Source organism: Sarcophilus harrisii, chromosome 4 (genome assembly GCF_902635505.1).
Source record: "Sarcophilus harrisii chromosome 4, mSarHar1.11, whole genome shotgun sequence".
NCBI lineage: Eukaryota > Metazoa > Chordata > Mammalia > Dasyuromorphia > Dasyuridae > Sarcophilus > Sarcophilus harrisii.
The window spans coordinates 258,311,950-258,324,439 of record NC_045429.1 but is presented as its reverse complement, the minus strand read 5'-3'; the positions used below and the strand labels follow the sequence as shown (position 1 = coordinate 258,324,439).

The 12,490-nt window shown below is 34.6% G+C and overlaps 1 protein-coding gene across 1 annotated transcript in view; it reads right to left on the bottom strand.

Moving 5' to 3' along the window:
• PKHD1 (PKHD1 ciliary IPT domain containing fibrocystin/polyductin) overlaps positions 1-12,490 on the bottom strand; it is a 611,151-nt gene that overhangs the window by 533,362 nt on the left and 65,299 nt on the right. The window contains 3 exon segments of the mRNA XM_031964731.1: positions 3,401-3,539; positions 8,562-8,737; positions 11,016-11,146. Of these exon segments, the coding sequence (XP_031820591.1) occupies positions 3,401-3,539; positions 8,562-8,737; positions 11,016-11,146 (446 nt within the window).

The window sequence follows — 12,490 nt, the reverse complement described above, 5'->3', positions numbered from 1 at the left end:
GACCCTGGAGTTGGGAGACCTATGGAAAAAGAATGACTGCCTCAGTTAATTTGGAGTCAGGGACATGGAATGTTTTATTTGAAGCACAGGAAGGAAAGACCTTTAAAACTCTATTTTAGTCAGTCATCAAGCAGGCACTGTATTAAAAACTACAGATACAAAGGAAGACAAAAAGCTGCCCTTAAGGAGTTTATATTTTAACAGAAAAAACAAGTAAAAAGTAAACAAACAAGATATATACAGTGTAAATGGAACATAATCTCAGAGAAAAGATGTTAACATTGGGGTAGAGAGAGTCCTGGAGGGTGGAAGTGGGGAATAGATTGAAGGGAAAAGCTTTTTGTGGAAAATGGGATTTAAATTGAATCTAGATGGAAGCCAGGAAGCAAGTGGAAGTGAGGAAGAAGAACATTCCAGGCATTATGGAGTTGGGAGTGAGTTGGACAGGAAATGCAAAGGCATAGATTCAGGAGATGGAATTCATATGAGAGGAATGGCAAGCAGACCAATGTTACTGAATTGTAGAAGGGAATAAAGTATAAGAAGACTAGAAAAGTAGGAAAGGACTGGGTTATAAAAATGCCAAACAAACAGAAGAATTTTTATTTAATCCTGGGAGTAACAAGGTTATCATTATGACAATGATTTATGTTAGATTATAAAAGTTATTATTTCTAGCCTGAACCTTTAAATAAAGCAGTTCCCTGCTCTGGGAAGCTCAGTTCCCTTCTCTGAGATTCCGTTTTCTCATCTGAAAGATAAGATACTTGATCATAGATCTGGAACTAAAAAGGAACCTCAGAGGTCATCTAGTTTAACCTTCTCATTTTAGAGATAAGGAATCTGAATTCAAGGGAAGCTTAATGATTTGGCTAAGGTTGTACAAGCATTGTGTTAGAGGCAGAATTTGAACCTGGGTCCTTTGAACCCAGAGCCAGTGTTCTTTTCATTGTACCACTCTAGATTAAAGGAATTTATTAACTTTGGAATTTAAACAAATATTTAATCAAATTTATAATTTTTAAAACTTTACTTACAAATATCCATAGCAACTAAAAAACAACTAATTCCTCAACTTCTTTCTATTTTTTGATTAAAGAAATATATATATTTTATACCAAATTAATCACTTTTTATAACAATATGACTGACTTCCAGGTCACTTGCTACTACCCTTTAGTAATCTGAATTCCTTTACTCTTCCCTTTATTTTGGGATATTTGTCATACCAAATGACATGAGGTTAGAGTGAATTCAACATAGACAGTTATGCTGTCTATGCTTCCCTATAATAGTTAAGTGGATGTGGAAGGTAAGAGAATTCCTTTTGGTACCAAAAAAGGGTAAGGCATCTGGGTTCTACTAGGGATTGGGGAAATCATTGTCCTGTAGTGGGGAAAACACTGAATTGAGAGTCAAAAGTCCTAAGTTTCAATGCAGGCTCTTTCATTTACTTCCTTTGTGACAATGGACAAGTTGTTTTACAAAGTTCAGAGAGAGCATCCTGATAATGGACGTAGAGTTGAAAGACTGCAGTTTGAATCCCCACTCTGCATGTATTGCTTGTATGTCCCTATGAAGCCTCTCTGGGCTTCAGTTTCCTCATCTATAAAATGAGGAAATTGAACTAGATGGCCTCAGTTTCCTTCCATCTCTAAATCTACAATTCTATGAAAAGAGAATCCTTAGCTCTCTCTTAACAGTATTGTTAGGAAAATAAAGTGCTTGTGGAGTTCTGGAGCCATCTAGTGGTTATTGTAAGGAGGACCAGCTTTTTTCTCATTAAGTAAAATGAGTTCAGAACAGAAGACCTGAAAATCCCATTTAAGAAGTAGTTGTGTGAGCTTCTTGTAAGTCCAGGATATTAAAAGAATGGATTTTACTTTATAAATAATTGCATCACAAAGTAGGAGTCTCCAAAGTACTTACAAATGCAATGATCTATCAAGATTCCAGAAGACCAATGAAGAAATGTGTTTATCTTTCTCCCGATAGAAGAGATGAATTCAAAGTATAGAATTGGATACAATTTGTTTGAGAATTCATTTTGCTTCACTGTTAATATTTATTAGAAGAGTTTTGTTCTGCTTTTTTTCTTAATTGAGTTAGAGGAAGAGAGTTGGGAAGCAAAGGCAAATAGATTTGCCACACACACACACACACACACACACACAACCAAAAAAGAAAAAAAAAAAGAGAATTACTGAAGAATTTTAAATAAACAGAAAAGAACAGAAGGAATTATGGACCAGCAGGACAGACTTGAAAATAACATGTTGAATTTATTGTATACTTAACAAGAAAAGAAAACTGCAGATGATAGAAATTTATAGTTTCATGTGAAAAAATAGAATAGATGATAGGTAGATAGGTAGTTATATAGATGATGGATAAATAGGTAGAGAGATAGATCAATAGATAGATGAGAGATGGATACATTGATAGCTAGATGATAGAAAGATAGGTAGATAGATGATGGATAGAGATACAGAGAGACAGAGAAACAGATATAGACAGAGATAGACAGAGAGATAGAAGGATTGATTCCCCAGAAAATAGAAGCATCTATTGGGAAGTGACTGGGTTTGAAAATGCTCTACAACCATTTCTTGATTATATTTTTGAGGCGATTATTTTGAAGCAAAGTTGGAGTCATTGGTCTCTGAAGTTCCTTAGAACTCTGAGACTCTGCGATTCTACTACTTCTGTTACCTTAGGCAAATCAGACTCCCACAATTTCCTTATGTATAAAGTAAACTAGATTATTTTATCATCATAAATTTAAGCCTGAAAGTGACTTGAGGTTCTCTAATGCTCATTTTACGCAATTAGGTGTGATGGTGAATAGTCAAGTACACCTAAGTTCAAATTTAACCACAGACACTTAACTATGAATGCTGGGCAAGTCATTTAACCCTGTTTGCCTCAGTTTCTTTGTAAAATGATCTGAAGAAGGAAATGGCAAACTACCCCAGTATCTATCTTTGCCAAGAAAATCTCTCAAAGAGTCATAAAGAGTTGGATGCTACTGAAACAAATACACAACAATAATATGCATTTTATGAGTGAGAAATGAAGCAATTTACACAAGGTCACACAGACAATGAGTAGAAGAAAGAGAATTGGAACTCATGTTCTCTGACTCCTGGAAATTTGGCTCCCTTTCCATTGTTACATACTACTGTCTTTGGGTTCCTTTGAATTCTAAATCAGCGATATTAGTGGTGACCAAGTGAGTCAGTTTCCAGAGGTGGAAAAAAAAAAACTGATTTCTATATCAAAAGAACCAGAATCATAGAATTTAAGAGATGGGAGGAATCTCAGCTGTCCCCTAGTCCAACCCATTGACAAAAGAAATCTCTACTATAACATGAATGAGAAAATAAAGACCCTTCCTTACCAAGGCTGAATGAGAGGAAGTTCACTGCCACATCCTGCCAGCCATAGGGTTATGTTATAGGTTGGTGGTATTCCAGTCACAGAAACAGTTTCGATGAGTTTCCCCCCTGGGCGAGCTGTCCTGGAATTGACTTGGGAAACTGAAAGAAAGAAAGAAAATAAGCATCACAAATCAAAAAGTGACTATAGATTGAAATGCCATGCAGTGAGAAAGCCCCTCATGGGGAGACTGAGTTCCAAAACAGTCAATTTTAAAAGCATTTAATAAGGATACAAAGAAAGGGAAAAGGTAAAATATTCACATAAAACATGAGTGTTCCGCCATATATAATCCTTCTTAAATGCAATGAGAGAACAGCTTAATGGTGCAGTGGATAAAGTATCTGGCTTGGAGTCCTTGGGCAAGTAACTTAACATTGTTTGCCTCAATTTCCCCAACTGCAAAATGAGCTGGAGAAAGAAATGACAAACTATTCAAGTATTTCTGCCAGGAAAACTCCAAATGGGATCAAAAGGAATTATTCATGACTGAACAATACAAAAAAAATGTGAAATTTAAAAAATATATGTATATATAAATATAACTTGGGGACACATAGAGTAGTTTCCTTCTTTCTGAATACAGGTTGGGAGATCTCATATAGCTCATAAGGCCTAAATGTTTATCACTAAATCCAACCAATTGATATGAATATCTCAAAGCAGAGGCATTGATTAATATGATAAAATAAGAATAATCCTCTAAAATATTGCTCCCATAATCCCACTGTGGGATGTATTCTCCCACAAATACATGCAATATCTTTGAGGAGACGAGACATAAACTAAAAGTCCCTTGTATCAAGGGCTTCACAAGGTCAAGAAAATTCATATTTCTGGTACTGCAGAGTCCTAACACCTTCGCTTTTCTTGTATCATTCTTACACTTCTCCCCACTAAATACAGTGTCTCTGTGGGGAAGATTGCCGAGAAGGACTCTCTTGCTTTGCTTCTCTCCATAAGTCAACTTCCAGCTGCCAGACCTAATTTTCCCTTTAATAGATGATTGGCTCTTTTCTCTACTGACGGGAATTATGCTTCTTTTTTCTACTTAATAGTATTTTATTTTTTTTCAATTACATGTAGAGATAGTTTTCAACATTCACTTTTTTAAGATTTTTAATTCCAAATTTTTTCTCTCTACCTCCCACCCCAAAACAGCAAGCAATATGATATAGGTTATACATGTACAATTATATTAAACATATTTCCACATAAGTCATATTATGAAAGAAGAAACAGAACAAAATGAAAAAAAAATCATGAGAAAGAAAAAACAAAAGCAAATTGAAAATAATATGCTTTGATCTGCCCTCGGTCTTTGTAGTTCTTTCTCTGGATGTGAATAGCCCTTTCCATTACAAGTCTTGGAACTTTCTTGGATCACTGTATTGCTGAGAGGAGCTTAGACTATAATAATTGATCATCACACAATGTTGCTATTACTGTGTACAATGTATTTCCCATTCTGCTTATTTCACTCAGAACTACTTCATCTAACTCTTTCCAAGTTTTTCTGAAATCTACCTGTTCATTATTTCTTTTTCTTTTCTTTTCTTTTTTTTTTTTTTGGCAAGACAATTAGAGTTAAGTGACTTGCCCAGGATCACACAGATACTGCTCATCATTTCTTATAGCACAATAGAAAAGAATTATGCCTCTTGAAGTTGCTTCCATTCCTAGTAACTTTTCTTGCTCACTCACTCTCATAGTAGATACAGAGAGCTTCTTATTTGTGGATCATCCTTTCCATTGCTGGCTGTCATGGCCAATGAAGGAGAAAGAAATTTTCTTTTCCCTTGTTGCTCTATGGGACAGATTCAGAGATCATATTCCACACAGGTGATTCCTGTTTCAAATAACTCCTGACTCTTCCTGACTCTTCCTTCCTCAAGGCTAACAAATCAATTTTTTTTAAATGTCCCCCATGGATATAACCAATTTTCAGCCAGCCATTGACCAGCTACCCTTCTAACTACTTTGAGAAAACCTCTTAGAACTCCAAAAGAAGAGAGCAAAGTAGAGGATATTAATACCTCATTTTAAGTAACACCTCACTACAGAAAACAAATCTGCACTCAATTGTTCATCTTTTAATTGAAAAACTTATCCTAGAAAATCCTGTTGATAGCTCAAGATTATAATGCAATTCTAAATTGTGTGGTGTAAACCAGTGGCAATGTTCCAGCTAATTTTTTTTTGGTTAGGTATGAGCACATGATTGACATGTCCAGTGTACTATGAAGACTAAATCAATATGTAAAGAGTTTACTGTATAAATCAAATGCAATTTCAGACAAAGTTAATCCAGCATATTTAATGAGATGTGTTTACACATTTACACACGAGATGAAACAAAAAAGAATAGAGAAAGGAGGCAGAAGAGCAGGAAAACCAGAATTGCCTTTTGTCAGAAATGCCAAGGGAGGTATGAGGTTTCTTGTAACTGGATCTAGGGGATAATTGTGCTGTTCAGTAAATAGACATAAATAGCAAACATAATGACTGTAATTAGTATTACACAACCCAAATAACCATTTACTTAATCTCTTCTCTTTGTGTCAGTTTTCCTTGTATGTATGTATGTGTATATATATATATATATATATATATATATATATATATATATATATAATTAGTGACAAAGTTGATAGTCTCCTTGATTTCATTTAATTTTCAGGGTCAAAATCGCACAAATATTAAGAGTCAAATGTCCTGGCATGGTTTCTATGTTCCTGATTCAACTCTCTATAGGCCCTGAGTGAAATGCTATTCATTTTCATTTGGACTCCTTACCTTAGCCAATCCATCCTACCCTATGCCCTGGACCAGATGTCCTAGGGACCAGAAAGTTGAGGCAGCAGAAACTTCAATTAAGAAGGCTCTACTCTGACCACTAAGCATAATCAACATAGTTATGGATATGGGAAGGGCAAGGGGAGAAGGTAATTGAGCAGAGATAGGGTTATGCTGGTGAATATATGACAACCAACTCTGGGGATGGTGGGAGAATGTCATATTGCCATACTTTTAAGTTTAATTTTCATTATTAATATTTTCTTTGCTTTTTAAAGACTAGACCAGTGGTTCTCAAACTTTTTTTTTTCAGTATCCCTTTATACATTAAAAATTAATGAAAATCCGTCCAAAGAATTTTTGTGGATTATATTTATATTTATTAGAAATAAAAGCTAATTTTTAATTTGTAGACCCTTTGAAAGGACTTCAGAGATGCCCCTGTGGACCAGTATTCTGTGGACCACACTTTGAGAACTAGTGGTCAAGACAATCAAGCCCTGATTTACAATATTTCTAAATGTTTAGTTTAAATGTTTAAATGTTCATACTAAAAATTTACCAATCAATGCATCTCTCCTGATTTAGCAAAAAGATGTCAAATTCATGTTAGTATATGACTTGGAAAAACTCTTGAGTGCTTCTGGAACCAGTTAAAATCTGGAAATGTTTAACAAAATAGATAAAAATATAATACTATATATAATGTTAAAGTTTGGTTTTCTAAGTCAATATATAGTTGGAAGGGATCTATTTGTATTTTACTACACTCTAACATATCCCTGGGAGTAGGGGGAGAAAAGGGAAAAAACTCAGGATAGGATATTAAAGGCTACAGAAGGAGAGGTCCCAAAAAGGTGCTAGTATTTATCTATCATTTGAGGAAAGAAACAAGATTTAGAATTTGAAAAGGAGCAAGGACAAAGAAAAAAATCCAGGTGGCCCCTAGCTGTTCTTTCTGAACAGTTCCTCTTTCTCAACTTTCAGAGATAATAAGCCAACCAAAGCAAGTTTCATCAGTTAAGGTTTAGCAAAATTCCCTATAAAGAAAGATTGATCTTTTGTATTGGATTGGATCTATTATAGCAAATGCAACAAACAAACCAGTAAAGACAAAAATATTTCCCCATCTGAGTGGGAAGCAGCTTTGCACTGTGGGTAGCTTCTGGGCTAAAATTTAAGAAGACCCTGGTATGGGTGCTTCTTTGGCTATTTACTAGCTACATGTCCTTATAAAGCCTCTCTGAACCTCAGTTAGCATTTACCTCACACAGTGTTAAAAGGATCAAATGAGATACAACATATAATGCTTTGCAAACTTCAAAAGGCTATGTAAATGTTAAGTAGTTATTAGTATCTGTTCTAGGCTACCACAAACTTATTTAACAGGATTTAATCCCACAATTAAAGATTTTGAAAGTTCAAAAATGTACACACCTGGAGAGTGAACACATTGTTGTGAGTGAATTTCAGTCAACGTGTAAATAACATCCACCATTTCCTGCTTGGAAAAGAATTAGGAAAAAAAAAAAAAAAAAGGGCAAGAATCCAGTGTCTGAAGTGCAAGAAGAAATTTCACTGATGAAGAGATTGGGAAAAGGCAGAAAAGAAACACTAATGATGAATTTGAAGGATATTATTCAGGACTTGATTTATCCTCAACTACAACCACCTGTTTCTCTTCTTTTCTTTCTTTTTTTTTTTTTGGTCTTTGAATTCCCCTTGCCCATCATAGTGCTTATGCATAATAAGCTCACAAATGTTTGTTAAATTCAACTGAACATGTTGGAACATTTTTCTTCCTTTGTAGTAGTAATTAATAGTAGTAGTAATTAATAGTAATCTATTAATCTATTAGTAATATCTCTATAGTAATCTAATAGTAATATCTCCAGGTCCAAAACTGTGGCTGGATATATACCCATATTCATGATAATGTCAAATTTCTAAACTAGAAGGATCCTAAAAAATCATCTGGGACGAACACCTCATTTTTCATTTGAGGAAATTGAGGCACAGAGACATTGTGATTTGTCTAAGGCCACACAAGTAAAAAGATTCAAATTCAGGTTTTGTAATGTCAAGTTCCTTTTATTATGTGAGATCATTAAAGTTATCTGTATCATCAGCTAGTCACTTTTTAGGTAATTTTGTTTAATTGTTTTAGGGAATATAATTTAGGAAGAAGAAGTAATTTGAATTTGTGAGGTGGTGACTCCTCTATCAAAACAAATCCTATAGGTAAAAGAAAAGAAAGTTAACCAATAACAAGTATGGCAGAGAAAAATGTTTGACAGACAGGAAAAAGATGGGAATTAGATAATCACCTGTTAGGTTTCTATCTGCAACAATAATTTCATCTATGTAGAATTGGCTCTTCTCATGTACTTGGGGAAACACATCAATCTGATGCACCACCACAGGAGAGTTGTTCAGACGGTCATGGAGGTCTTCAGAGTGATGCACACATGTTTCCCAGAGGTCTTTACAAACAAACTTCCAGCTGAAAAACAACAGGGTAAAAGCTGATCTCATCTGATTAAAAAAAAAGCAGAGGTCACTTACGGACATTTCTTTGGGAATGAGGAGACTGAGTTGGAGTTTGTGGGATTTGAGCAATAATTCTTTTGTTCTCTGGATTATTTAGGTGGGGAAAAGATCCCTGACATAAGTTAACCTACCAAATGTTTTATCACTGGAGAAAAAAAAGTCTTATTCTAGCAAGGTTTTTAACCTGGGGTTCATAGATCTATAATGGAAACATAAATAGATTTCAAAGGGTATCTGTGAACTTGGATGAAGAGAAAATCACATTTTTTATTTTCACTAACCTAACTGGAAATTTGGCATTTTTTTTCTATTATGAATTAAGGAAAATGTTTTGAGAAGGGATCCATGGGTGTCACTAGGCTGTCAAAAGGATCCATGATACCAAAAAGGTTAAGAACTTTTACACTAGAATAAATAGAAAGAAGGCATGGATTTTAAATGAAATGCCACTTAACTATTCTCTTAAGCTAGTTATTACTGATTCATCCCTGAAACAAGAGTGAATGCCTTCATGCTACATAGTATAAGAGAGCATAAATAAGCAATTACAAAATCCCAACTCCCATAATATGTGAAATATTCTTGAGGACTACACTTTGGAGATTCTAGATCTCCTAATTTTTCCTGCACCTGGCTGTCTCACTCCTCTGTGAATATTACGAAAAATAAATCAAGTAAATATGTATTAAGTACTGTATATATACTGGACATTGTGTCAGGTGCTAGGTGCTAGGAGATGAGAAAGCCAAAATAATCCTTGCTCTCAAGAAGCTTCTGTGCTGTTTAGGGAAATGATATTCGGGGTCAAAGAGTCTGGAATCACAATCTTGACTCTCATTTACCACCTATGTGATCTTGAGAAAGTCACTACTTCAGTCAAGAACTTGGTTTTGTCATCTTTAACATAAAAAAGTTGGACTAAATGACCTCTAAATTTTCATCCAATTCTAAATTTAAATACTATTATCTTATGATCCTATGTAAAATATCTAAAAGGTAAATGCAAAGAGAGTGAGAGAAAGAGGTACTAACAATTGAGAGGTTTGGGGATAGATTTCATGGTTGCTGAGTTAAACTTTTGAGGAAACTAGAAATTCTGGGGAGCAGCTATTTGATGCAGTGGATTGCCAGACCTGGAGTCAAAACAACTAATCTTCCTGAGTTAAGTCCTAAGCTCAGACACTCACTAGCTGTGTGATCCTGAACAAGTCACTTAACCCTGATTGCCTCAGTTTTCTCACCTGCAAAATGAATTGGAGAAGGAAATGACAAACTAGTCTAGTATTAATGCCAAAAAAAATCTTAAGTGAGGTTACAAAGAGTTGGACACAACTGAAAAAAAAATGACTGAATTCTAGGAGGCAGAGTAAGGAGAGGTGTGCTTTTCCATGAGGTATGCTGAGGAGTCCCACTATACCACTATCACTGATAAGTCCAATTAGGGGGACTACCTGTACAAAGTCAGGAAAATGGGAAACGAATCCTCATGTTTAAGGAATAGTAAACAGACAAGTTTGGCTAAAAAGTAGAGTTAATGAAAGAGATTATTGTTTAATAACCTTGGAACATAAGGCCAGAGATTGATTATAAAGGACTTTAAACATCCAAGAAATGTTTACTTCATTCTAGAAGCAATAGGGAGAGACTGGAATTTTTGAGCAGAGGAATGACATGGTCAGGCTTTTGCATTAGAAAAATCAGTTTGTCAGCTGTTTAAATAGGAGAAAGACTAGAAGAAGGTAAAGCAAGTTAGTACTATGGAAATGCCACCAATGAATAATATCATTTATGTTATAGACATATCCACAATTACTACAAGGGATAGAAATTCACTGCTTTATGTTCTCACCTTTATTCTGTCACCAACTCACTATGTAATTCTGAGGAGGGTCCTTCTAGAACTCATTTACCTTATCTATAAATTGAAGGAGCTTGAATAAATCAGGTCTTATCTAGCTTTAACTTTCTTTAATTCCATGTATATAAGAAGTGATGTCATGCTCTAGGAAGGATTCTTCATCTCAAGATTTAAATTTGTTATATATTATTAATGATAATTAATTTCTCTTATTTTGACCCTCTACTAATCTAATGGGTTATGAAAATGCCTAAAGTATAATTAGATATTATATAGAGTAGTTAAAACCTAGGTGTATTGTTGTCCTTGTATTAAGGAAACACAAACCCCAACTCTCTGAATTCAAACAGTTATCATCTCCCAAATTAAGTACCTTTCAGTCCTCAGCTGCTCTGTATTCCATCGACAAGCAATCTTCTTCTTTACAATCTTATGAAATTTATTTTTGAAGGATACTGAGATGATCATGGTATCATTCAAGTGGCCTTTATATGCAAAGCACAACTATAGATAGAAAATATCCTTTTGTTGATTAATTCAAGCATTGATCATTCAAAACATATTTACTGAGCATCTACTATTTGACATAGATAAAAAGAGATAAATAAGTAGATAAAAAAGAGGTAGTTGTGGGGGAGAGAGAGAAATGATAGATAATAGCTAGACAGAAAGTAGGTAGGTAAATGAATGGTAGATTAAGTAGTTAGAGATAGAAAAGGAAAGAGATATGTAGGTAGATAGATGATAGATAACTAGAAAGACAGATAAATAGACAGAATTTTTACAATGATGTAGTTATGGAAGGGACAGGGATAATAGCATTAATAACTAGCAATTTTATAACATTTTAAGGTTTACAAAATACTTTATATGTTATTTTATTTGATCTTCACCACAACTTTATGAGGTAAATGCTATTTTTAGCCTTATTTTATATATGTAAAAACTGAGGTTCAGAAAAATTAAGTGACTCATCCAGGATCACACAAAAAAAGTAGTAAGTGACTAAAGTAAGTGTCTAGTAAATGTCTGAAGATAGATTTGAGCTATTTTTATAATAAGGCTAGTGCATTACAGAAGCTAACAAGATAGGGGAAGGATAAATGATTTCACTGGTATATAGCAGCAGTTTTCAGACTATGTTCCTGCATACTCAAGTATTCATTCACACCTCCCTCAACCAACTCTCCCCTCAGATTGGAGGGCTACAAGGCAGAATACTAAGCTCCTTCCAATGTCCTTTATTGAAAAAAGAAACTAGACTCTCAGCTCATTCCACTTTGAAACCCCAGCTCTGACTAGTTTGAATTCCAGGAAACCAGATGTCCTCTGGCTAGGTACACCCTTGTGTCCCACCCCAATTTTTTCCCTGCCTCTTTTTATGTATTGTTATTGCTGTCCAGTCCTTTTAGTCACATCTGACTCTTCATAAGCCCATTTTCTTCACAGAGAAACTGAAGTGGTTTGCCATTTCCTTGTCCAGCTCATTTTACAGATGAGGAAACTAAAACAAATAGGATTAAGTGACTTGCCTAAAATCATATAGTTACTAAGACTCCAGTCTGAAGCTGGATTTGAAACTCAAAGATGCCTTTTCTTGACTCCCAGTGTGGCATTCTATCCACTTTGACACCTAATGTATTATCTCTCCCATTAGATTTTTAAAATTAATTTTATTCTCATTGTTTGGCACACTTCCTGGCCTATAGTAGATACTTAATAAATGTTTACTGGACTGGGTTATTGAATTGTATATATTTATATCTATGTCTATCTATTTAGAATGGATTAACAGGAAGGAGTAGCAGAAGAGCGGAGGTAGAAAAGGTCATTGTATTAATCAGTTCA